The sequence below is a fragment of the Pseudorca crassidens genome, chromosome 20 (assembly GCF_039906515.1).
Source record: "Pseudorca crassidens isolate mPseCra1 chromosome 20, mPseCra1.hap1, whole genome shotgun sequence".
Lineage (NCBI taxonomy): Eukaryota > Metazoa > Chordata > Mammalia > Artiodactyla > Delphinidae > Pseudorca > Pseudorca crassidens.
The window spans coordinates 48,931,782-48,958,827 of record NC_090315.1 but is presented as its reverse complement, the minus strand read 5'-3'; the positions used below and the strand labels follow the sequence as shown (position 1 = coordinate 48,958,827).

At 44.9% G+C, this 27,046-nt stretch overlaps 1 protein-coding gene across 1 annotated transcript in view; it reads right to left on the bottom strand.

The window, feature by feature from the left end:
- HYDIN (HYDIN axonemal central pair apparatus protein) overlaps nucleotides 1-27,046 on the bottom strand; it is a 433,808-nt gene that overhangs the window by 79,641 nt on the left and 327,121 nt on the right. Inside the window, exons 41-47 of the mRNA XM_067720656.1 lie at nucleotides 24,686-24,856; nucleotides 21,092-21,309; nucleotides 10,224-10,361; nucleotides 8,347-8,530; nucleotides 5,981-6,122; nucleotides 3,959-4,121; nucleotides 950-1,570 (exon numbers count right to left, since the gene is read on the bottom strand). Coding sequence (XP_067576757.1) covers nucleotides 950-1,570; nucleotides 3,959-4,121; nucleotides 5,981-6,122; nucleotides 8,347-8,530; nucleotides 10,224-10,361; nucleotides 21,092-21,309; nucleotides 24,686-24,856 — 1,637 coding nt within the window. The remainder of the gene's footprint in view (nucleotides 1-949; nucleotides 1,571-3,958; nucleotides 4,122-5,980; nucleotides 6,123-8,346; nucleotides 8,531-10,223; nucleotides 10,362-21,091; nucleotides 21,310-24,685; nucleotides 24,857-27,046) is intronic.

Sequence of the window (27,046 nt, the reverse complement as noted above, 5' to 3'; positions counted from 1 at the left end):
ACTTCCCTGGTGGCGCAGTGGTTAAGAATCCACCTGCCAATGCAGGGGACACGGGTTCGAGCCCTGGTCTGGGAAGATCTCACATGCTGCGGAGCAACGAAGCCCGTGTGCCGCAACTACAGAGCCTGCACTCTAGCTCCCGTAAGCCACAACTACTGAGCCTGTGTGCCACAGCTACCAAAGCCCATGTGCCTAGAGCCCGTACTCCGCAATAAGAGAAGCCACCGCAATGAGAGGCCCGCGCACCACAACGAAGACCCAACACAGCCAAAAAAAATTTATTAAAAACAAAAACAAAAAAACTAAACTAGAGGTGGGCAAACTGTGGCCCTCTGGTGAAATCTCACTTGCTACCTGCTTTTGTAAATCAAGTTGTATTGGAACAGAGTCACGCCCATTCATTTACATATTGTTGGGGATCAAGACAGAGACTGTAGGACCTGCAGCCTCAAATATTTGCTTTCTGGCGTTTCACAGAAAAAGTCTGTCCCTGGACAAAAGGCTATCGTAATCATCCCCTCCAAACCACTGCCAAAGGGGCTTCTAGATATGCAATGGTTTTGTTTCTAGCAACAAAAAGCTGTCTGGTAGTATAATTTCTGTCACTGGAGGAAGCCTGTGGGAAAGAAATTTTAGAATAGTTGAGCCACTTGCGTCACCCCAAAGTATACCTGCCTTGCCAACCCCCAACATAAGACTGTCAATGTTAAAAATCAACTTTACAGGTGGCTTTTTACGAGGCTAGATGGAATAGCTGAGATCTGTGGAACCCTCTGTGGATGTTTCACCACATAGAAGAAGGTCCTTTTAGGCATTATTGTCTTATATCCAAAGGGGCATCAGAGATTAATGGAATAAAGGGGATACGGATTTTGTGTTGAAAGCAACACTTTTACGAGGATTAGCACCGCACAGCTCCCTGGCTCCCATCCTGGAGAAGAGCCTGTACCTGCTCCGCTTTGGGAAGCCTGTCATTCTCCAGGGCCTGCTTCCAGCTCGAGCCTTTGGAGTCGGGCATCTGGATGTTTATGAAGGGCACACCGAGATCCTTCTTCCCTTCGTGGTCCTCCTCCTTGCTCTCGCCCCCCTCGCTGCGCTCCTCCTGCGTGCGGAGCTTCTCTAGCCGCTCCCTCTCGGCCCTCGCCCGCTCCAGGCGCTCCCTCTCCGCGCGCTCCCTCTCCCGGTCCTTGCGGCCTCGGCGACCACCCGACGACGACGGCGGAACCTGGCGCTGGTCGGTTCCGGACTCATGGCTCGCATCCTCGGCCGCGGTATGATGCAGCAGAACTCCTTCCTTCCGGTCCCAGTACGTGAGGATGTTCTGGATATCCTTCAGAGACAACTCATAGGTCTTAAACTTCTGGGCCACGTTCTTGTCAGTGTCCTTCCAGAAGTCCCCTTCGCTGTCCTCTTGTTCCTGTGCAAGAGGAAACCCAAGCATGCTGATATCTGACAGCTGGTTCTTCTTCTTCTTGCTCAATTCTTCCTTCTCCGCAGCCACCTGCTCCCTAACAGAGACTTTTCTTTCTATTGCGTCATTCTTCAGCTCTAGTTTGGAAAAAGTAAGAATCTAGGAGGCAAAACACATAAATTATTCTTAAAAGAGTTCTTTAAGGGAGAGCAAATCGCATAAAGAAGAGCAAGAGAGTGTTTAGTTTTGTAAGAAGGCCTCATAGAATTCCAGGCACCTCGTATTCACACTAGGGCTGTGCCTAAGAATCGCCTGGGGGCCTTTCTCAAAATAGCCGTTCTGTGGTCCTTCCTTGTCATACAGCTGGCTGGGGCCTGGCATTATGCACTTGGTAAAAGGTGCACAGCAACTGTGATGTGCACTTGTGGTTGAGAGCTGCTGTTTTGAAGGATCAGCGGGAAAGGATCCCCAAAATGATCCTCTCTTCGGGAGAGGCCAGAGTGTAGAGGTCCAATCCTGGTCGCACGGCCTGCTAGCTGTGTGATCTTGGGTGAGCAATTCACATCTCTGTCCTATCTGTATAATGTTGATAGTAATATGAATAAGTACCTCAGAGGACTACTGAAGATTAAATGTGTGAATACATGTAAAAAGCTTATAATAGCGTCAATCCCAATTCCTCCCACCCCACCCCTCTCCCCCTTGGTATCCATACATTTGTTCTCTACGCCAGTGTCTCTATTTCCGCTTGGTAAATAAGGTCATCTGTACCATTTTTCTAAATTCATATATATATGTTAATATATGATATCTGTTTTTCTCTTTTTGACTTACTTCACTCTGTATGACTCTAATTGACACATACACGCTGTTGATACTATGTATAAAATAGACAACTGATGGGAACATACGGTACAGCACTGGGAACTCTGCTTATGCACTGTGGTGTCCTAAATGGGATGGAAATCCCAAAGGGAAGGGATATATGTATATGCATGGCTGATTTGTTTTGCTGTGCAGTAGAAGCTAACACAACGTTGTAAAGCAACTATACTCCAGTAAAAATAATTTTAAAAAAGCTTATAATAGTGTCTGCCACAGAGTAAAGGGTCTCTTAATGTCAAGTTATTAAAATTATACAGGTTATGTATATAATCAGTATTGTTGGGAACAGATGAGGGTTTAGAATCTGGCTGCACTCCAGCCTTTTAAACAAACCTGCATTTATATAATGAAGCTGGCATAGAGAAGCCAACCTTATTCTCTTTCTTACTGCCCTTTTAAACCTGCTTTGTGGGCTCTGATTTTCTCTTCTCCAATGAACTCCTCTGGGAGGCTTCAAAGGCTTTTGGGTCATTCTTTGATGACATAAAGTCCAGTTCAGTCTAATGATCACTGTCTGCAGTACAGCCCAGTGACAGCTCTGTTCCTGCCTAAGTTCAGGCTTGGAGGCAGCGGCCCAGGTTGGCTACTCACCTCACCGCACTGCATCAACTCCTCCTCCACCTGGCCCTCTCTACAGTCTTGAGAGAACCGCTGGCAAGGCTGTCTGCCGGCGGGGTGGGGGTGTCTCACCTTAGTTGTGTAGGGAGGGGAGGGGCTTGGCGCCTACTGTATTATTCCCCATCTGTAGGTCACTGCCAAGACACTGAGAGTTCTGTTTGGACACCCTGTTCTAAGCAGAAGTGGATTTTGCATGGACGAATAGGCCTGCCGAGGGGAGGACTTGTACCTGGAAGGTTGCAGGAGTCTGAACTCCAGGTCTGCTTGTTTCTTGTGCCTGTTTTGGTGCCGAAGTTCTGTGCACTCAGACCCTGCTCCTTCCTGAGCTCTACCTGATGGGGATCCCTGGACACGGAGTCCTTTGCCCTTATGTCTACCTCCTGGGATCGGTCTGCACCTCGTCTGGGAGTCTGGCTTTAGTTTCACCCTCAGAACTCCCGATGCTGGAATGGCCGCTGTGCACACCAGCTAGCCACACCCCTTGGCCACCAGCGCCATCCTGGGCACAGCTCTGGCCATTCTGCCCTTCCCGTATCACGGAGGGCAGAGACGTGACAGCTGAGCTTGGCAGGCTGATAAACGCAAGGACAGCTTATGCTGGAGCATCTCCCTTGACTGTTGGCAAGGATCAGCCCTTGGTTGAACACACTGACTTGGTGGCTCACTGGAGGCAACTCTTTCCTACTAGCCTATTTAGCACCATCCAGGGGACTGCAGGGGACAGTGGAAAGAGCCAGGTCTGTGCTCACACACAACCGGTATGGCTTTATCCTGTTCAACCTCAGATGGGGTTCATGTCTATGAAGCTCCGAGGGACAGCAGGACGCAAAAGGGCAGGATTAGGCGAAGCATAAGACAGCCCTGGAGGCAGAGTCAGTGATCAACAAATGTTGGTCCCTTTCCTCCTACCTTCTGCACCACCACAACATCTACACAGTCTCCGGTCAGTTCTTTGGAGGGGAAGTGTGCTGGGCTGACTGGCCGGGTGCAGTGGTGGACCCCTCTGTGCCTGCCCTTTGCTAAGGGACGAGTGAGGGCTGCTACCTGCCGACTTGGTGTCTGAGATTTCTTCACGGGCTGCTCCTCCTTCACGGGTCCCTGCTTTGGCTTTTTGTTCCTCCGTTTTAGCTCATCTTCTTCCTTCTGCCGCTCAAGCTCCTGCTGTAGCTTCTTTTCCAGCATCTCCTTTGACAGTCTCTCCAGCTCCCTTCATCAAGCCAGGCAGAGAAAACAGAGTCCAGAGGCCCTCCTGCCCAAGCCCCTCCCCTGCCTGGGATCACGTGGTGGGAGGACATGGGGCAGAGCTTTCTCAGGCATAAAAAGAAGGAACAAAGAAAGCTGGGTATACAGGAAGGAAGGAAGAAGGAAGGGAGGGAAGAGAAGGAAAGAAGGAAAGAAAGGAGGAGAGGACGGCTCACGTCTATCTTTGAATGGTCATTCAGCAAAACTGATAATTGAAGCTCAACTAAGTGGAATTCTCAACTAATCTGTATTTCTATTCCAAACTCCTTTCACAGGAGAGTGAGGCAAGGGCTGGAAATAAGCTTGATGTTAGCACTTTTAAAAAGCAACTTTCAAAGATCGTTCTGATATCGGTACAGATGAGGCCCAGCTTCCTTCCTACACTCACGTCGTAGGTTTAGATAAGAAGAAATGGTGTTTTTAAGAGCAGTCCCCACCCTGGCTAGCTCGGAGCCATGGTGCTGGAGCTGAAGGCCACATTCCTCTCTTTCCTTCTCTTTCTTTCCTTTCCAGCTATGGATTCAAACGTGTTTGCCCTGCTGCTAATGGCAGAGAGGGCACCAAGCCTGGGCACCAAGTACAAACAAGAGTGGAGGGGATAGCATTTCTGAAGATATGAAATCCATCTATTTTCATCTCTGGGAATCCCTAGTTGTCCCCAGCTGCTGTGGCTCTCTGTCCACTGAAGCTGACTCATCATGACTTCATTACTTCGTGTGTGTGTGTGTGTGTGTGATACAAACAAGTCACTGCTGACCTTGGAGGATCAGATTTGCATTTCCTAAGTCCACTGTGAGATGAACGCCTGAAAGTAATGAACTGGATGAGAAAGAAAAGCGACTCCTTTGAGATCCCGAAGCTGGGATTTGCATACCTCTGGAGGACTGGGCATATTTACAGTAGACCATGCAGGAGAAGAGATGAGGGTATATGTACTGCATACTGCAGAGGACATGAAAGCTCTTTTGGGGCCAGTGGGAGGAGTCTGGAGGTGGAGGGAGAGGACAGAAGGGGGTTAAATTGTAGGCAGGCATCTTGGCCTTCCCCCTCCAATGTTTGGAATCCTAAGGAGGGATAGGAAATAGGACCCCCTCCCTTGGCATGTTTGAAGACCTGAGGGCAGAAAGGACGTATTTCTCGCTGTCCACCTGTATCTGAGATGGCCCGAGATAGTGGCCTAAGTGTCTTGGGTGGTGTGGAGGGGATCCCGTCGTTCCTGTGTGGTCCCCAGGGATAGGCACAGAAGGTGGCTGAGAGGACTGGCTTGGGAGCCTGCCCAGGGTCTCTGATGAACTGCCCAGGCTGAGGATCAAGTGAGAGAGGCGGTCAGACCTCAGGGAATGGACAGCACCACCAAAGGCCAAGATGGTAGCCAGGGAAGGAGGAGAAACGGCTGAGTTATGCAGGGGCAACCATCATGCCCATGTCACAAGAATGTCCCCTGGGTCACCAGCTGTGGACACCTGAGCACAGAAGTTGATGAGCCACAGTTGTCACGGGGAGCCAGCAGGAGCCCCAGGACAGCACAGGGGCCAGAAGCCCCTCCCCTCATCAAATTACATAACCTTTCCCTGAGTCCCAGCTGTCCCCAAGAAAGAAGGAAGGAGAGGAGAATGGAGACCTGGCAAGGCTGCAGCAACCAGCACCCTGGATGTGTAAGATATGTGTCTCTGCTCTCAGCAATTCATCCTCCTGGGTCTCCTGTGGCCACTGCTCCCCCGCTCCTCCACCCCGGATGACCACGGTCTCTGGGATGGGCCGTGTGCCTGACGGAAGTTGCTCCCCGGGGCTGCGCTTCCGTTCTGACAAGCCCCTGACACTGACCTTCTCTTCCTCTCCCGGAGGGCCTGCTGAACCTCTCGATTGAACACTATTTTCTCCTCCTCCGTCAAGGCATCATATTCTTCCTCATCCATGTTTTGCAGACGCTCCTTCTCTCTCTGAAGCGCTTCCCTGCGTTTGTGTTCTGTCGGGGGAACAAACAGGAAGGTGGGGAAAACTCACTCAGCAGCTTTGGCTGCAGGGTTCCCCTGTGGTTTAGCTCTCAGCCTAAACAGGCTGCGGAGGGTGTGTGACAGTGAGAGGTGGCTGGTGCCACAGGCGGCATTCCTAATCGCTGGTGGGGTTTCCTGCATTCACACAGTTCCCAAATTGGTTTCCATCTGTGGCAGGCTGAATAGAGGCCCCAGAGAGGTCCCCGTCCTAATACCCAGAACCTGTGAATATGCTAGCTTACATGGCAGAAAGGACTCTGCAGATGTGATTATATTAAGGACCTTGAGTTGGGGAGATTATCCTGGATTATCTGAGTGGGCCCAATACAATCAAAGAGGCCCACTAGAGGGAGGCAGGAGGGTCAGGCTCAAGAAGATGTGACGAAGAAGCAGAGGGAGAGAAGCAGATGTGACGATGGAGGCAGGGGTCAGAGAGCTGCGAGGCAGGGACCACGAGCCAAGAAATACAGGCAGCCTCTAGAAGCTGGAAAAGGCAAGGGAAAGGAGTCTCCCCTAGAGCCTCCACAGGAACGTGGCTCTACTGACACCTCAATTTTAGGACTTCTGACCTCCAGGACTGTAAGATAATAAATCTGTGTTAAGTCACCAAGTTTGAAGTAATTTGTTATAGGAGCAAAGTAACATACCACGCACTGACTTTACCTATTATTAACATATGCCCCCAAAGTGCTCAGGGCGAAACAACCACTTGCAGACCAAGGGGAACCGCCTTCCACACCCTACAGGTCCTGAAGTGTGGCTCACCCTCGGCACAAAGGCACTCAGCTTCTTCTGCACCTTCACCAGCACCACATTCTCACCTGACATTTCTGTAAGGTTGAGCTTTGGCCTCGGAGATCTACATCCTGAGTTCTTTCTCTGACACTTACCGAGGGATAGTAACAAGTCAGAATGATAATTCCTCCTTCATAGGGCTGTTGTGGAGATCAAATAAGCAATCGTGTAAGGTACCTAGCCCAGCGCCTGGCACATTCATAAATGTTCAATAAAAATTAGATTTTAATATAATAATATTGCTACTGTACGCTCCCTCTGGATTTTTAAAAATGATTCAGGGACTAGGAGCCCATATGGAAACTGTGAAAAACTAAAACTTCAATCTACAGATGATTGAGAAAATGAAAAGAGATACTTTTTTCTAAAAGTTGATCACTGAGGGGAAATGAGCTTTCTGGAAAACTAGGAATCTAGATGTTGAAATACTGCCGAGAGATGCCTGGTCGTTCTTTCTAATTTTTCTCTGCATGAGAATAAAAGGAAGCAATCTTTGAGTTCTGTTTAAGAACTAAGAGAGCTCAGTGTTTGCAAATGTCTCCTTAAATGGAAAAGCATTATGATTGGTGTAGATTGTTCTAGAAGAGAGAAGTAAGGCTGAGTTAGGAAGGGCAGTGATGCGGCCAGCTGGGTCTGCTTCCGACTCAACCAGGAACTTAAGCTAACATTACTTTCTTTGTGTGTGTGTATGTACTTTTCAATCGTTGAAAACTTCTTCCAGGCCACTGATGTAACGACAAAAAAGAAAAGGGTTCAGAGTTACACAGATCTTACTGATTTGCGATGTGACCTTACACAAGACTTTGGATACCTCTGAGCCTCATTTTCCTCATCTGTAGAATTGGGGCAGCAATCTTCATAGGGTTGTTGTGAGCATTAAATGACCCAAAGTGTCATTTAAAGACATTTACAGTGTACACCATGTCTGCTGCAGTGCCTGGTACACGGTAGGCTAAGATGTAGAAATTGTTTCATAAAGTGATCAGCACCTCTGGTCTTACAGGAAATGCACAGTTGACTTAAAACCGACAAGCTAATGCGTCAACTGAGTCAGGATGGGACCTGTGATCGGGTCCCCTCAGCTAGGCTGTAATTACAGAGAAGATGAAGGGATGCAGTGTGATGGGGGAAAGAGGAAGGTGCCTGCAGTCAGAAGATCTGGGTTCATCCTTCCTTCTATAATCTCTCAAAAGGTCACTTGTGTCTCAGTTCGTTCACATGAAAAGTAGAAATAAGAACTCCCAGCCACCTTCCAGGGCAGAGGCGGGGTGCCAATGAGATGGCAAATGTAATAGTTTCATGTAAACCATGGCATGGAAGGACTGTAAAAAGCCTAGAGCTCTGTTTGAAGGAAAGACCTGTAGGGCTTGGGACGGACAGCCTAGGAGGGTATGGGCTTGCCTTCTTGCTCCTTTTTGGCCTTCTCCTCTGCCTTCATGGCTGCATAATCTTGGGCCACGTTGATGACATAGATATGCTCCCGGGTGCCAATGGCCTTCAGCAGGCAGAGGAGAGCCGAAGCCGCATTCTGAGCAAAGAGCGTCTCCAGGCTGTCAAACACCACTCCTCGGTAGCAGTCACTCAGCTGAAACCAGAGAGCAGAGACAGTTACTGTGGCCACAAGATCATCTGTTCTCTAAGGAGAAAAGTTGCTTGTTCTTTTGTTGGTGCTTTTACTGGTGCTGCAATTGGTTCTGCAGACCTACTGGGTCTGGATGAAAATCCCATTCAACTGCCCTTCCACCTGCTAGATTCCAGGGGCTGTAATTAAATAAGAGAGAAAAATAAAAACATTTTAGCAGTCATGAAAGATCTTTACCATACATATTTGTAGAGTAAAGGATTTATTCTGTCTCTATAGAGATAAAGAAGACAAACTAAATGTTAAAGCGAGGGTCTGGGAAGATCCATGAAGTACAGGGAAGGAAGATGCAAAGGAAAGGTGTCCCCATGCAGCAAGGGCAGCTGTAGCAGATGGGCCATTTGTATCTTCCTTAGTTGTATTCCTGCCTTGGAGTGTAATGGTTTTGATAACATTAGCTATTGTAGAACAGCCTTAGCTGTGCAGCAGTGTTACTTAAAGTGTAGTGCACAGACTAGCCACCATTGGCTAGGAACTGAATACTACCAGTTTTTGACGAGACAAGAATCTTGTGTCAGAAAATCAACTACTACAATCAGTAAATACACTATTTAGTTTAGCTGCTGGTTTTCTTTGCCTTGTAGGAAGGCTTTGTCAATAAAGGAAGCAGGGCCAGCTCCGCATCTCATCAGAGGCCAGTACTTTGAGTAGCACGGCTCTCCTGGCTTACTGTGGGCTTTACCAATGATTCTCAGCCTTTATCTGGGTGCAGGAAACACCTGCACACTTACTAGACCGCTTAGCTCAAATCACCTGAGAGCAACAGTACCTTTAATGCAGTAGTGAGTTCAAACCTTAACACGAATCACTTCTGGTGATGACATTCCTCCTCTTCCGGGAAACTCAAGTCTAATTTTGTTATATTTAAATGCGCAATTAATAGTGTGGCCCATTTTCGAAAACCAAAGCAAGCACAGAACTCTAGGACACGGTGAACAATTTAGTTCTCTGTAAGCCATAAGCAGCAAACACTCCCAAATCCTGCGGATCTAGTTTTCTTTTAACTGTACACCACTTATGAAAAATCAAAGCAAAAAGAAACAGTTATTGTGCTTCTGATTTTAACAGCAATATATCATTATAAAATAATTCAGAAATGTATGAAGGTTATAAACCTATAATCTTGCTATTCAAAGATAACCACAGTTAACATGTACTTTAAGTGTTTTTACTATGTGTATGATATACATTTGTAAATATTTTTAGAGAAATATAATTGTGCTTTACATACTACTTCATAATCAGCTTTTTTCAGTTAACAACATATTGAAAACTTACCTTTACCACAATTAACATAGCTCCAAATTCTAACTCTTCATGGCTCCACGTTATAATTTTTAACATACCACTGTAGGGCTGTACCATGAGTCTGTCTTTGTGTGTGTATGTTTTGAAGGCGCTACCTTCTGCCCACTGGTCCTTTAAGGTGAGTGGCTTCAGGCAGCAGACTGAGCCAGGGTCAGAGACTGACAAGGGCTGTGTCAAAAGGACAAAAGAGGGTGAAGAAACCCATCTTTCCTCTCCAAGACCCCTGGGTTCTGAGCTGCTGTGGGTGGGTGATGGCTCAGAATCTCAGCTCACAGCATGGGGACGATGTGTGAGCCCTGCATCTCTGTGCAGGTGGGTGTGGACGTACCTGAATACGCTCGGCCAGGATCTGAGTGAAGAGCTCCTCAGGGAGCACGCAGCTCACAAGCCCGGTATCACCTCCAATACTGGTGCTGAGGCTGAGCCGGCGCTGTGCGGGTCCTGAGGGGAGAGGGCTGGAGGAAATCTGTTCAGAGAAAGAAGGATCAAGAGTTAGAACCCAGCTTGGTGTTCCAACAACTCGTACACTTACGAGCCATGTTACCTCGGGAAAATCATCTCATCTCTCTGGGTCTCATTTCCTCATCTGTAAAATGGGGATTGCACTGCAAAATGGAAGATTCCTATCTCACTTAAAAGAACTGCTGTAACCTTCAAGCAGGAACACTGTGGAAGGTGCTTTATACGTGTACCGAACAGCAAACATTTGTTCGTGCATTCAACAAATATTCATTGAACACTTTTGATGCACCAGGGACCCCTCTAGTACCAGGGATACAACCACAAACGAGGCTGGCAGTGTTGTTGCCCACGTGGTCCTTGTGTTCAAATGGGGGGCGGGAGACAGAAAAGGAGCACATGAATATACAGATCACTGATATAATATCAGATAGTGATGAGTGCAAGGAAGAAAACAATCAGTTAAGGGAATAAAGAACCATGACAGGGTTTAACAACGGCTATTTAGAGACCAGATCCTGAGAGATGGGTCTTTGTGAAAGGGAACAGCAAGGTCCCTCATCATGAGTGTGCTGTGGGTGTGTGGGAAGCACACAGGAGCCCAGGGCGACTGCAGCTGAGTGAGCAATGGGGAAGATGGTCAGGCTTAAAGTCGAAGATACAGTCAGGCCAGAACATGCAGGGCTTGCAGGACGGTAAGGAATTTGGATTTTATTCCAAGTATTATGGGAAGTTGTTGGCAAGTTTGAGGCAGATAAATGATCCTGTTTTGCTTTTTAAAAGACCACTCTACCTGCACAGGATAACAAGAGTGAAGCAGGAAGATTAGTTAGTTAGATATCTCTGTGGTCAAGGCAGCAGATGATGGCAGCAGGGACAAGGACAGTCATGATGGAAGTGGCTGATACAGGGTATATTCTGGAAGTAGAGCCAATAGGATTTGGCAAGGGATATGAAAGAAAGAGAGGCATCAAGCATGACTCCTTGAGTTTTGACCTGAGCAAGTTGGAAAGTGGTGAAGTTATTTATTAAGACAGGAAAGACTGAAGGAAGAACATTTGCCTTCTCTTGTTTTGTTTTTTTGGGGTAAATAAGTGTTTTGTTTTTTTGGGGGTAAATAAGTGTCAATTTTCGGACATATAAATTTTGAGACATCTTGAAGCCATTCAGTAGAGATATTTAATGTGAGTTTGGATATATGAACCTGAGCGTGGGGAGAAATTAGAGCTGGAGATAGAAATTTAAGAGTCATAAGGATACTGAAAATATCTTTAAGAAATGAAGTGGATGAGATCATCTATAAAGAAAAGAGTAGATAACTTAGTCCTAGCCTACTCTGAAAACCTAGGAGTCTGGAGGAGATGGAGAAACTGGGGGAGTGGAGAGAGTCATTAATGAGGCAGATGGGAAAGTAGAAGCGCATGGTGTTCTGAAATCCAAGTAAAGAAAGCGTTTCCCGGAGGAGGGGGTTATCAGCTGCCAAAGAGGTCACGTGAGGTGAGGACAGAAAACTGGCCACTGGATTGGACAAGATGAAGGTCAATGACCTTGAGAAGAGTAGCCAGTGCAGTGGTGAGGACAAAGGCTCACTGGAATAGGTGGAAGAGACAATGGTGGTGAGGACAAGGACGCAATCATCCAGCAACCCTTTGGAGGAATAGCTATGGAGAGGAGCTGAGAGATGAGGTAATACCTGTAGGGGGATCTGGGGCTGTGGGAAAGTATTTTAAAGTTGGGAGGTAATGCAGCATGCATAGATGATGACAAGAAGGATTCAACAGACAGGGGAGATAAACAAATGAGAGAGAGGACAGGGATTGAGCCCTTGAATGAGAGAGAAGGGGTGGAGTCCAGTGCTCATGTGTAGGGGTAGGATTTGGATGAGAGCAGGGGCAGGCTTTGGATGAGAGCAGGGGCAGTTACTCTGGGGCAGGGAAGGCATAGCACCAGGTAAGAATGAAGGTTGGCTGGTAGGTTTGGTGGTTGGAGGATAAGGTGGTTGTCTTCTGGTTGTTGCTGTGCCCTCCATGAAGCCAGAAGAGAGATCAGTAGCTGAGAATGAGAAAGAGGAAAGTGTCTCAGAGGTTTGGAGAGGGATAATGGCAATAAAACAGCTATCTTGAAGAGATGGAGGGCAAATATACTAGGGCAGATCTGAGAGTCCACTTGAGATTTGTGGTCTTAAATTTATTTATTTATTTAATTTTTAATCTAATTTATTTTTTTATACAGCAGGTTCTTATTAGTCACCAATTTTACACACATCAGTGTATACATGTCAATCCCAATCGCCCAGTTCATCACACCACCACCACCAACCCCCCTGCCGCTTTCCACCCTGGATGTCCATACGTTTGTTCTGTGTCTCTATTTCTGCCCTGCAAACCGGTTCATCTGTACCATCTTCTAGGTTCCACATATATGCGTTAATATACGATATTTTTTTTTCTCTTTCTGACTTACATCACTCTGTATGACAGTCTCTAGATCCATCCACGTCTCAACAAATGACCTAATTTCGTTCCTTTTTATGGCTGAGTAATATTCCACTGTATATATGTACCACATCTTCTTTATCCATTCCTCTGTCGATGGGCATTCAGGTTGCTTCCATGACCTGGCTACCGTAAATAGTGCTGCAATGAACACTGGGGTGCATGTGTCTTTTTGAATTATGGTTTTCTCTGGGTATATATGCCCAGTAGTGGGATTGCTGGATCATATGGTAGCTCTATTTTTAGTTTTTTAAGGAACCTCCATGCTGTTCTCCATAGTGGCAGAATCAATTGACATTTCAACCAACAGGGCAAGAGGGTTCCCTTTTCTCCACACCCTCTCCAGCATTTGTTGTTTGTAGATTTCCTGATGATGCCCATTCTAACTGGTGTGAGGTGATACCTCATTGTAGTTTTGATTTGCATTTCTCTAACAATTAGTGATGTTGAGCAGCTTTTCATGTGCTTCTTGGCCATCTGTATGTCTTCTTTGGAGAAATCTCTATTTAGGTCTTCTGCCCATTTTTGGATTGGGTTGTTTGTTTTTTTAATATTGAGCTGCATGAGCTGTTTATATATTTTGGAGATTAATCCTTTGTCCGTTGATTCGTTTCCAAATATTTTCTCCCATTCTGAGGGCTGTCTTTTCGTATTGTTTATGGCTTCCTTTGCTGTGCAAAAGCTTTGAAGTTTCATTAGGTCTCATTTGTTTATTTTTGTTTTTATTTCCATTACTCTAGGAGGTGGGTCAAAAAAGATATTGCTGTGATTTATGTCAAAGAGTTTTCTTCCTATGTTTTCCTCTAAGAGTTTTATAGTGTCCAGTCTTACACTTAGGTCTCTAATCCATTTTGAGTTTATTTTTGTGTATGGTGTTAGGGAGTGTTCTAATTTCATTCTTTTACATGTAGCTGTCCAGTTTTCCCAGCACCACTTATGGAAGAGACTGTCTTTTCTACATTGTATATCCTTGCTTCCTTTGTCATAGGTTAGTTGACCATAGCTGCGTGGGTCTATCTCTGGGCTTTCTATGCTGTTCCATTGATCTATGTCTCTGTTTTTGTGCCAGTACCATATTGTCTTGATTACTGTAGCTTTATAGTATAGTCTGAAGTCAGGGAGTCTGATTCCTCCAGCTCCGTTTTTTTCCCTCAAGATTGCTTTGGCTATTCGGGGTCTTTTGTGTCTCCATACAAATTTTAAGATTTTTTTGTTCTAGTTCCGCAAAAAAATGTCATTGGTAATTTCATAGGGATTGCGTTGAATCTGTAGATTGCTTTGGGTAATAGAGTCATTTTCACAATATTGATTCTTCCAATCCAAGAACATGGTATATCTCTCCATCTGTTGGTATCAACTTTAATTTCTTTCATCAGTGTCGTATAGTTTTCTGCATACAGGTCTTTTGTCTCCCTAGGTAGATTTATTCCTAGGTATTTTATTCTTTTTGTTGCAATGGTAAATGGGAGTGTTTCCTTAATTTCTCTTTCAGACTTTTCATCATTAGTGTATAGGAATGCAAGAGATTTCTCTGCATTAATTTTGTATCCTGCAACTTTACCAAATTCATTGATTAGCGCTAGTAGTTTTCTGGTGGCATCTTTAGGATTCTCTATGTATAGTATCATGTCATCTGCAGACAGTGACAGTTTTACTTCTTCTTTTACAATTTGTATTCCTTTTATTTCTTTTTCTCCTCTGATTGCCGTGGCTAGGACTTCCAAAACTATGTTGAATAATAGTGGCGAGAGTGGACAACCTTGTCTTTTTCCTCATCTTAGAGGAAATGCTCTCAGTTTTTCACGTTTGAGAATGATGTTTGCTGTGGGTTGCTCGGATTTGGCCTTTATTATGTTGAAGTAGGTTCCCTCTATGCCCACTTTCTGGAGAGTTTTTATCATAAATGGGGGTTGAATTTTGTCAAAAGCTTTTTCTGCATCTATTGAGATGATCATATGGTTTTTATTCTTCAATTTGTTAATATGGTGTATCACGTTGATTGATTTGCGTATATTGAAGAATCCTTGCATCCCTGGGATAAATCCCACTTGATCGTGGTGTATGATCCTTTTAATGTGTTGTTGAATTCTGTTTGCTAGTATTTTGCTGAGGATTTTTGCATCTATATTCATCAGTGATATTGGTCTGTAATTTTCTTTTTTTGTAGTATCTTTGTGTGGTTTTGGTATCAGTGTGATGGTGGCCTCATAGAATGAGTTTGGGAGTGTTCCTTCCTCTCCAATTTTTGGGAAGAGTTTGAGAAGGATGGGTGTTAGCTCTTCTGTAAATGTTTGATAGAATTCACCTGTGAAGCCATCTGGTCCTGGACTTTTGTTTGTTGGAAGATTTTTAATCCAGTTTCAATTTCATTACTTGTGATTGGTCTGTTCATATTTTCTTTTTCTTCATGGTTCAGTCTCGGAAGGTTATACCTTTCTAAGAATTTGTCCATTTCTTCCAGGTTGTCCATTTTATTGGCATAGAGTTGCTTGTAGTAGTCTCTTAGGATGCTTTGTATTTCTGCAGTGTCTGTTGTAACTTCTCCTTTTTCATTTCTAATTTTATTGATTTGAGTCCTCTCCCTCTTTTTCTTGATGAGTCTGGATAATGGTTTATCAATTTTGTTTATCTTCTCAAAGAACCAGCTTTTAGTTTTATTGATCTTTGTTATTGTTTTCTTTGTCTCTATTTCATTGACTTCTGATCTGATCTTTATGATTTCTTTCCTTCTGCTTACTTTGGGTTTTGTTTGTTCTTCTTTCTCTAGTTCCTTTAGGTGTAAGGTTAGATTGTTTTGAGATTTTTCTTGTTTCTTGACGTAGGCTTGTATAGCCATAAACTTCCTTCTTAGAACTGCTTTTGCTGCATCCAATAGCTTTTGGGTCATCATGTTTTCATTGTCACTTGTCTCTAGGTATTTTTTGATTTCCTCTTTGATTTCTTCAGTGGTCTCTTGGTTATTTAGTAGTGTATTGTTTAGCTTCCATGTGTTTGTTTTTTTTACGTTTTTTTCCTCGTAATTCATTTCTAATCTCATAGCGCTGTGGTCAGAAAAGATGCTTGATATGATTTCAATTTTCTTAAATTTACTGAGGCTTGATTTGTGACCCAAGATGTGATCTATCTTGGAGAATGTTCCATGCACACTTGAGAAGAAAGTGTAATCTGCTGTTTTTGGATTGAATGTCCTATAAATATCAATTAAATCTATCTGGTCTATTGTGTCATTTAAAGCTTCTGTTTCCTTATTTATTTTCATTTTGGATGATCTGTCCATTAGTGTAAGTGAGGTGTTAAAGTCCCCCATTATTATTGTGTTACTGTCGATTTCCTCTTTTATAGCTGTTAGCAGTTGCCTTACGTATTGAGATGCTCCTATGTTGGGTGCATATATATTTATAATTGTTATATCTTCTTCTTGGATCGACCCCTTGATCATTATGTAGTGTCCTTCCTTGTCTCTTGTAACATTCTTTATTTTAAAGTCTATTTTGTCTGATATGAGAATTGCTACTCCAGCTTTCTTTTGATTTCCATTTGCATGGAATATCTTTTTCCACCCCCTCACTTTCAGTCTGTATGTGTCTCTAGGTCTCAAGTGGGTCTCTTGTAGACAGCATATATATATGGGTCTTGTTTTTGTATCCATTCAGCAAGCCCATGTCTTTTGGTTGGAGCATTTAATCCATTCATGTTTAAGGTGATTATCAATATGTATGCTCCTATTACCATTTTCTTAATTGTTTTGGGTTTGTTTTTGTAGGTCCTTTTCTTCTCTTGTGTTTCCCACTTAGTGAAGTTCCTTTAGCATTTGTTGTAGAGCTGGTTTGGTGGTGCTGAATTCTCTTAGCTTTTGCTTGTCTGTAAAGCTTTTCATTTCTCCATCGATTCTGAATGAGATCCTTGCCAGGTAGAGGAATCTTGGTCGTAGGTTCTTCCCTTTCATCACTTTAAGTATATCATGCCCTCCTTTCTGGTTTATAGAGTTTCTGCTGAGAAATCAGCTGTTAACCTTACAGGAGTTTCCTTGTATGTAACTTTTTCATTTTTCCCTTGCAGCTTTCAATAATTTTTCTTTGTCTTTAATTTTTGCCAGTTTGATTACTATGTGTCTCAGCGTGTTTCTCCTTGGGTTTATCCTGTGTGGGACTCTGTGCTTCCTGGACTTGGTGGCTATTTCCTTTACCATGTTAGGGAAGTTTTCGACTATAATCTCTTCACATATTTTCTCTGGTCATTTCTCTCTCTCTTGTCCTTCTGGGACCCCTATAATGCGAATGTTGTTGCACTTAATGTTGTCCCAGAGGTCTCTTAGGCTGTCTTCACTTCTTTTCATTCTTTTTTCTTTATTCTGTTCTGCAGCAGTGAATTCCACCATTGTGTCTTCCAGGTCACTTATCCGTTCTTCCGCCTCAGTTATTCTGCTATTGATTCCTTCTAGTGTATTTTTCATTTCAGTTATTGTATTGTTCATCTCTTTTTGTTTGTTCTTTAATTCTTCTAGGTCTTTGTTAAACATTTCTTACATCTTCTCGATCTTTGCCTCCATTCTTTTTCCGAGGTCCTGGATCATCTTCACTATCATTATTCTGAATTCTTTTTCTGGAAGGTTGCCTATCTCCTCTTTATTTAGTTGTTTTTCTGGCGTTTTATCTTGTTCCTTCATCTGGTACATAGCCCTCTGCCTTTTCATCTTGTCTATCATTCTGTGAATGTGGTTTTTGTTCCATAGGCTACAGGATTGTAGTTTTTCTTGCTTCTGCTGTCTGCCCTCTGGTGGATGAGGCTATCGAAGAGGCTTATGCACGTTTCCTGATGGGAGGGACTGGCGGTGGGTAGAGCTGACTGTTGCTCTGGTGGGCGGAGCTCAGTAAAACTTTAATCCACTTGTCTACTGATGGGTGGGGCCGGGTTCCCTCCCTGTTGGTTGTTTGGCCTGAAGCAAGCCAACACTGGAGCCTACCCAGGCTCTTTGGTGGGGCTAATGGCGGACTCTGGGAGGGCTCGCGCCAAGCAGTACTTCCCAGAACTTCTGCTGCCAGTGTCCTTGTCCTCATTGTGAACCACATCTAGCCCCTGCCTCTGCAGGAGACCCTCCAACACCAGCAGGTAGGTCTGGTTCAGTCTCCCCTGGGGTCACTGCTCCTTCCCCTGGGTCCTGATGCGCACACTACTTTGTGGGTGCCCACCAAGAGTGGAGTCTCTGTTTCCCCCAGTTCTGTCGAAGTCCTGCAATCAAATCCCAGTGGCCTTCAAATTCTGATTCTCTAGGAATTCTTCCTCCCGTTGCCGGACCCCCAGGTTGGGAAGCCTGATGTGGGGCTCAGAACCTTCACTCCAGTGTGTGGACTTCTGTGGTATAAGTGTTCTCCAATCTGTGAGTCACCCACCCAGCAGTTATGTGATTTGATTTTACTGTGATTGTGCCCCTCCTACTGTCTCATTGTGGCTTCTTTGTCTTTGGATGTGGGGTATCATTTTGGTGAGTTCCAGTGTCCTCCTGTCGATGACTGTCCAGCAGCTAGTTGTGATTCTGGTGTTCTCGCAAGAGGGAGTGAGAGCATGTCCTTCTACTCCACCATCTTGGTTCCAATCCCTGTGGTCTTAAATTTAAATTAAGACCATTCAGGAAAGATGACAGTTTTTTCTAGCTACGTTCTACTGCCCTACATGGAGGAGGTGGAGAATTGAGAGTACGATGAAGGGGAAAGGGAAAGGGAGCACCTATAGTGATGGACCGTGAATCCAAACTGAGTAAGAAAGGAAATGAAGGGGTCGGTAGGCAGTGAAGATGTGAACTGGAGGTTTCATTGGGACCCGTTATTTACCAGAATAGGTCATCTGGAAAGTTAGAAGATGGCTGTCAAAAAGTAGGATGTGTGATGTAGAGATCACAAGTCTACAGGCCACAGTGAATAAGGTCTAGAATATGACCACGGTAGTGAGTAGATGAGGAGGCCGTGGAATTGAAGAGTCAGGGTGTTGGATTAAATATTCAAAAGATTAGGATTTCAAACTGGTGAATGACCTTATATTACAGGTCATTTCTTCATCATGTGACATAGTACACATTTCTTCCCATTTGCACCATGACTAAAATTTCCATCATTGAAGAGTTCATGCTTTAGGAGAGCTTCAAGAAAACCAAACAGCCATCTCTAGGAAAAGCACTCTGACAAGGCAACAGCTGTCCAAACCACTTGATCCTGTAACACTGGAGCAATGCTGGCAGACACATGAGCAGTGCGGGTGGGGGAAGGTCTTTGAACTCTGATTTCTACTGTGATATTGAACAGGTTTTAAGTTGCTATTTAGATAGGAGTCAGAATTGGGATTTTCTGCTGCCTTTGATATGTTCTAAAAAGCTTCACTTTACTATCCAGATTGGCAGAAACAAACCAAAGAAAATCATTTCCCATGATACCGTATTTAATAGAAATATATGGGTTCAGTTCATCCATAAACATCTAAGTAAAGAATATTCTATTAGATCTTGGAGAAGAGGATTAAAAGGATGATGCTCCAAAAGAAACTGAGTCAACGGTTTCAGTTTTCAAGGTGCTAGAAGAACATGCAACTGAAGTGAAGATCATGTGACATCATCTGGCATAAATCCCACCCCATGGATGCCCCATCCAACCAGCATACCTCCTCTTACATGAAGACCTTCACCTCCACTCTGTCCACATGCCCCATCCAGTGCTCTACTTGCCCCACCAACCCGCCATTGACCTGCCCCACCAACACGTGTGATTCTCCTCTCCTCTGCTCCATTCACCTCAGCAACCTTCTCTGAAATGTCTACCTCTCCCATTCCCCCTATACAGCACTCTCAGACTGAAGCAAGACCCACAGACCCTTTTACTCTTCCTATTTCTCCCATTCTATTGTCCTTCTTTTAATTCCTTCTCTACCTAGGCCAGATTTCCTATACTGATGCGACTCTCAACTCCCTTGACGCTTGTTCCGAGCACACCCCCACACCTGCAATGATGACATCTTCTCTCTCTGCCTCTGAATAAGGGCTGCCAGGGGCTGCTTAGGGAAATCTTACAAGCGTGAAGTTATGGCTTCACATCTTGCCTGGGCCATCAGCACTCTCAACTATCTTTTCTTTTGTCCACCACCAATTTCTGGTTCTGTCTTTACAGTGGACACATCAGTGCTTTCTTTATCATTCTTCTCAAGCATGCTATGCAACCCAACTTCCTCAACACTGCCCACAAAGACCATGCATCCTGCACACATCTTAGGGCCATTCAGCAAGACCTTCTCCAACCTCCATTTTGGTACCCCTACAAGTAGCTGTATCTACTTTCACCTTTATTGACTCTAGAGGAAGATGGCTCCCAACTTCCTCAACTATGCTTAATCCTGCCCTCCCTGTTTCTTCCTGGAATCTCATTCCCTCTTGGGTAGATCATCACCTTATACTTCTCCAGGAGCTATCTTAATAGACCTCGTTGTGCCTCCACCTCCTTTCAGAGAAAGAACTCACTGACTCTGGGTTTGCTCCTCTAATGACTACTTGATCTTTTTTCCCTTTTCTTCAAATATCTTAGAAGCCTATACTCATTTGACTCGGCTTTCCCACTCACAACTCATTACCCACCTGTCTCTCACTGTGCCACCCACTGTCTCTGACTTCAGCACCTGCTATTCATCTCACCTGCTGAGATTGTTTTTGAAGTCCCTCGGCATGTGACTCAAACTCTCTGGCTTCTTTATGACTTTCCAAGACTCCCCTGCTGCTCTCCCACAACTTATATTCATGGTTCCATCCTTCACATGCCTTTAGTAGTAGTTTGAGCCATATGAAATTGCTGCAATAGAGTTCCCGAGTGGTTGAATACTGGCAGTTTCATATGGTTCAACCTAATTCTTTTTACACACCTCTTTTGCCACCAATCTCTTTTTATTGCATATATTTGAATGTGTGGTTATCACCCTTATCAGACTCTTAGTTCAGCTTGAGTGAAAGAATTTTGCTTTATTTATCTTCACTTTGCCAGCACCCAACCCAATGCCTATAACGTTGAAGGTACTTGGTTCACACCTGCTAGATGAACACTCCGTTCAGGAGTGGTACAGGGACAGTACTCAGGCCTTCCTGGCAAGGGCACCTGTAGGAATGAAGTTGTGCTAACCTGGATGCAAGATGCCGAGGAAGAGGAGAAAAAAGAGAAGAGGGGGAGAGGGAAGGAAAAATCCCAACCTTCCTCCCGGGAGCCCTGATTTGTACCTGTGGTGTTTCGGACGAGGGCTGGTGATGCTGCTTCTGAGACACAGAGCTGTGGCTGTCTGCTTTGCCTTTGGTGAGGAGCACACTCCCACGCACAGGCTTGGCAGGTTTAATTTCGGGAGTTACCAGAGTGGATTCTGAAGTTAACTTCCCCAGGGTCTCACTGCTCAGTCGCATCTGTCCCATGGCATTTTGGCTCAAAGCAGCAGCCTCCTGGGCTACACAGAGAGAGAGGGTTTATATTAAAAGTCACCTTAGGGGACTTCCCTGGTGGCGCAGTGGTTGAGAGTCTGCCTGCTAATGCAGGGGACACGGGTTTGAGCCCTGGTCTGGGAGGATCCCACATGCCACGGAGCAACTAGGCCCGTGAGCCACAACTACTGAGCCTGCACATCTGGAGCCTGTGCTCCGCAACAAGAGAGGCCGCGATAGTGAGAGGCCTGCACACTGCGATGAAGAGTGGCCCCCGCTTGCCGCAACTAGAGAAAGCCCTAACACAGAAACAAAGACCCAACCACCTTAGGATAATAAGGAAATAATAGCAAGGATGGCAAGTTGAAACGTAGTGTGATTCTTTTGAAGACTACAAAGCCATCTCCACCTGCAGCTGGCTTAGCAGGGCTGAGAGAAGAGGCTCCACCCACTGAGGACAGATGATGATGACTGTTGTGTGCAGAGCCTGGCCTGGTGCCCCGGGCTCTTCACTGCTCATCTTCCCAGGGGATCCCACGATACTCTCCCCCACTTTCTCTTCCAACCCAGAGGGTAATCATCTCTGAAACTGCTGGTACACTACAGTCCTGACTGCCCTGGAAACCTACCACAATGATTACTGTGTTGTTTTACAGTCTTTTTTCTTACTACATCTTCAAAACCCAGCATGTATTGTATACTGAGAGCACATCTCAGTTTGGACTAGGCACATTTCAAGGGGCCGGTGGGTCCTGCGTGGGACAGACAGGTTTAGACTGGTCACTTCCACTTCAGTACAGCCTGCTGACTCCACAGCAAACAGCAAATGCAGGTCTGGGTTTAACCCCATCACTGAGAGGGTTTTCTCCAAAGTCACCAGTGACCTCCGAACTGTGAACTACAGCGGCCCTCTTCTCAGGGCTCATTCTATCTGAACCTTCAGCCACCTCTGATTATATTCACTTACTGATTTCACACATTTTTACAAATCTTTACTCTGTGTCTACTATGTGCCAAGCACTAGTCTAGATGCCGGGAATACATTAGTGATGAAAACTAACACAAATCTCTGCCCTCTGAAGCTCACATTCTTGGCTGGGGCGGGGGTGGCGTGGAGGAGGCAGACAATAAAATAAGTAAATAAAATAAATAGTCTGTTAACTAGGGGTAAGGGCTATGAGGAAGATAAAGCGGGAAGGGTCTCCCAGACTCCAACCAGGGCTCCGCAGAGATGCGAAAGTCCTTCTGGCCCCGTCCCGCCTGTAGCTCTCCTGACTGCCCACCCTTCTGACCCTCACTCTGCCTTCTCCGCCTCCCCTGGCTTCTCCCCCTGCCCCCACCTCCTCCTAAAATGTGAAGTGTTCCCCAAGCTCCCATCCTGCCCTATCCATCCCTCTCCTCTCTTTCTGGAACTTTCTGGGCTGATTTCCTCTACTCCAGCGGCTGCACCCCTCACCTTGTTGAGGAAGTCTCCCCCAGTTATTAAGCCTTTAGCTTGACATTACTTTCTCAGGGAGCTCAAATTCATGATTTGTCACGAGATGTCAACACAGCTCCAAAGACTTCTGTGAAATGCAGTTTATTTGACAGAAAAGGAAACAAAAAATCTAAGAGAACTGGAATTGTGATGCAGCCTGGGGTTCCCACTAAGTGGTATCAGAATATGCCACCCCAAAATATGACTACAGGAGTTCAGGATATGCCACCTTAAAATATGCTGCGTTGGCATATTGGTTATTTTGAGCTGTAGGCACCTGAAACACAGTAAATGCAGGGAGTGGCTTTCCTTGACCTCCCCTTATTTGCTCAAAGACAGAACCTCCAAAAGAAGCTCCACTGTCACAAGTCCCCTTCCAGAGAGTTTCACCAACTAGGGAGATGGACTCTTATCACAGGAGAGGAGACTCAAGTCCATACCACACCCAGAAAGACTTTATCACAAACAGCCACACCTCCCATCCATTCTTGTAAGGGTCCCTCATCTTTCCTAAAAACCATCTTCCCTCCCCTAAGAGGACTACATCCCTCTTCCCTTTCCCTATTAAGGTGGCATCTACTTCTGAATTCTAAAGCCATCCATTTTCCCCTGAGTATCTCCCACGGTACATGAAGTATACATGTTAATAAACTTGTTTGTTTTTCTCTTGTTAATCTGTCTTTTATTGCAGGGGGGCTCAGTCAAGAACTCAGAAGAGTAGAGAGAAAATTATTCTTTCTCCCCTAGACCACTAAAGAGCTGTTTCTCTTATCTTCCCAGCAAAGAATCTTCCATTTCTCTAAGCATCCCATGCAGAGGTATCAAGGGGAGGGGACACCCCTGAAAGCCCCAGCCAGTTTTATCATCTAGCAGGCATGGGACACTATCAGGAATGACGGCATGCTGTTCTAAGTATTTATATAAAAAAGATTCTACTCTGAGCAGGTATTCTCATTATATTTGATAGATTTTCCCACTGAGCAGCCACCCTCCTGCCCTGTATGTCTTTAGAGAATCCGGGAGAGCCAGGATTCTTAACCTCTGGTAGGTAAGGCCTCACTACTATGGGGTTTAAAAACTCAATTAATTTTCCTTTCCAGTAAACTTTCTCCTCCTCCCATGTTCCCTGTCTTGGTAAATGACATTGCTCTCTTCCTGGTTTCTGTGACCAGAAATCTTGGTGTGAACATCATCTTGAATGCCTCCCCCTCCTTCAATTCCCTGCCATGCATGCGGCTATCAGGTCAGCCAGCCCAGCCCCACTCATATTCAGCTTCACCTCTCTTCCATTACAAGACATCACTAGAGCTCCTTTCCTACTGCAACTTTCGGACCATTTCTCCCATAGGGTGAAAACTGCCCAACTCCTCTTTTCCTTCAAAATAAAATTGAAATTCCTAATCTTGGCATTAAATTCAACTATGATTGGCCTTAACCTGCCTTCCCACCTTTAATTTACTGTCAGCTTCCCTGCTTTCTTGGCCTGGAATATCCTTATCTTCATCTTTGCCTGTCAACATTCTCCTCCTCCTTCAAAGCCCACTTCCATGAAAACTTCCCCAAATCATGCTTGTTGGAACCCAACTATCCCAAAGTTGGTCTTTCACAGAAGCTGGTAGTTCTGTTACATTATTTTCCTCTGCCCTGAATGAGCACATGTCTGCTCCCCTCCAGGGGTCACTCCCAAAGGTGTGGGCCACATCTCTTCCATCGCCCTGCTCCCTGCAGTGCCAAGTGCATTGGGCAGTCAGGAGAGCCACAGGTGTCTGGTGGAGAGAATTCTCTGGGATGCTAACTGGCAGCATGTTATAAGTCAGCCTTCAATGGGGCTGTGGAGAAAAGCTCGGTGGGGGAAACTGAGAAGGTGCATTACCAGTGGGGTAAGGGCCACTTGGCCACAAAGAGTCAGGGGAAATGGCTCTCACCATACTCCTCTTCCTTCATGGACTGCTCTAGGGCGGCCCTGATGCAGAGCTCACGGGCCCGGATCCCTGCGACGTTGCTGCCATCGGAGATGGCTTGCAGCACAATGGAGTCGAAGTTCAGGCAGGCTGCACTGTAGTACCTGGCCATGCTGACTGCAGTGGCTGACTTTCCTATTAAAAAAGGTCAGGAGGTTGAATTTCACAGCTCTCATTTCCTCAGTGTCCTAGACAGAAGAAGCTTCTATAACAGAGGCTACTGGAAAGTCATCTCTCCAAGGTCTCTGCCTCTAAGTCTCTCGTGTGGCCAGAGGTGGCAGCAGAAAAGAGAGGCAAGACCTGAGCCAGGAGTTAGGACCGTGGATTCTGGTCCTAATTCTACCCCTGATGAGCTCTGTGCTATGGCAACCCACGTCCCCTCTGGATTTTCTCCTCGGCTTAAAAAGTGATTCTATCAGATGAGCTTTAAAAATTTTGTAGCTCTTACTGTCTCTGATTCTAATGGGAAGAGACTTTTTTGGTTTAAAGAATAACTTGTGTTGATTTTTTTTCTCATTCAAAATACCTGCTTATTAAAAAGAAAGCAGAAAATTCAGAAATAACAGCAGGGATAAAAGAAATTTGATCTTCCAGAGAGACTACAGTTAGCATATGGCTGCCCAGTATGCATATGTAACTATTTTATTCGTATTTCTTATTAAAAAAGAATGGGTTATGTGGTAGGTTGAATAATGCCTCCCCCACTCAGATGTCCACATTCTAATCCCTGGAACCTGTGAATATGTTACCTTATATGTTAAAGGGACTTCGCAGGTATGATTAAGAATCTTGATGTTGGAGATTGCGCTGGAGTATCTGGGTGGGCCCAATGTAATAACAAGGGTCCTTATAAGAGAAGCAGGATGCTCAGAGTAAGAACAGGTGATGCGATGATGAAAGCAAAGAGAGAGACAGACAGAGAGTGAGAGAGAGAGAGAGACGAGACAGATAGACAGACAGACTACAAGATGTTATGATGCTGGTTCTGAAGATGGAGGAAGGGGCCATGACCCAGGGAATGCAGATAATGTTTCTAGAAGCAAGAAAAGGCAAGGAAATGGATTCTTCGCTATAGCCTTGAGAAAGGATGAAGCCCTGTTGACCCATTTTAGACTTCTGACCTCCAGAATTCTAAGAAAGTAAATTTGCATTTTTTTAAGTCACTAAATTTGTAGTTATTTGTTACAGTAGCAATAGGATATTAATACAGATAACAAATTGTAAGCATGGCATTTTTTTTCTCACTTAAAACGATATATATCATGAGCATTTTTCTATTCATTCAATACACTTCTATGGTACTTTTTTTATTGTGATAGTATACATGCAAAATTTACCATTTTAACTGTTTTTAAGTGTACAGCTCAGCTGCAAAGGATATTCACATTGTTGTGCAACCATCACCACCATCCATCTCCAGCACGTTTTCATCTTCCCAAGTGGAAACTCTTTACCCAGTAAACAATAACCTCTCATTCCTCCCTTTTCTCAGCCCCTGGAAACCACCATTCTACTTCATGTCTCTATGAATATGACTACTCTAGGTACCTTATGTAAATGGAATCATATAGTAGTTGTTCTTTTATGTCTAGCTTATTTCACTTAGCATAATGTCTTCAAGGTTCATCTATGTTGTAGCATGTGTGAGGATTTCCTTCCTTTTGTAGGTGAAAAATATCCCATTATACCACATTTAGTTTATCCACTCATCCATCAATGGATACTTGGGCTGTTTCTAAGTTTTCGTTATTGTGAATAATGCTGCTATGAAAATGGGTGTACAAGACACTGTTTATAATGGCGATATAATTCACTGCGTGAATATACTATGGCTTAATTAACTAGTCCCGCATATTGAATGCTTCAAGTGCTCCCAGATTCTTAGTATGGTCACCAATGCTGCAGTGAACACTCATGCAGTTAATCTTTGTCGACGTGATTATTTTCCTAAGATAAATTTTTAGAAGTAATACTGCCAAGCCAAAGAGTTTGCACATATTCTTCCCTTCTCTCTCTCTTTTTTAAAAATATTGACGTATGTCATGAATTTTTAAATTTATTTATTTATGGCTGTGTTGGGTCTTCATTTCTGTGCCAGGGCTTTCTCTAGTTGTGGCAAGCGGGGGCCACTCTTCATCGCGGTGTGCAGGCCTCTCACTATCGCGGCCTCTCTTGTTGCGGAGCACAGGCTCCAGACGCGCGAGCTCAGTAACTGTATGTGCAGGCTCAGTAATTGTGGCTCACGGGCCCAGTTGCTCCACGGCATGTGGGATCTTCCCAGACCAGGGCTCGAACCCATGTCCCCTGCATTGGCAGGCGGACTCT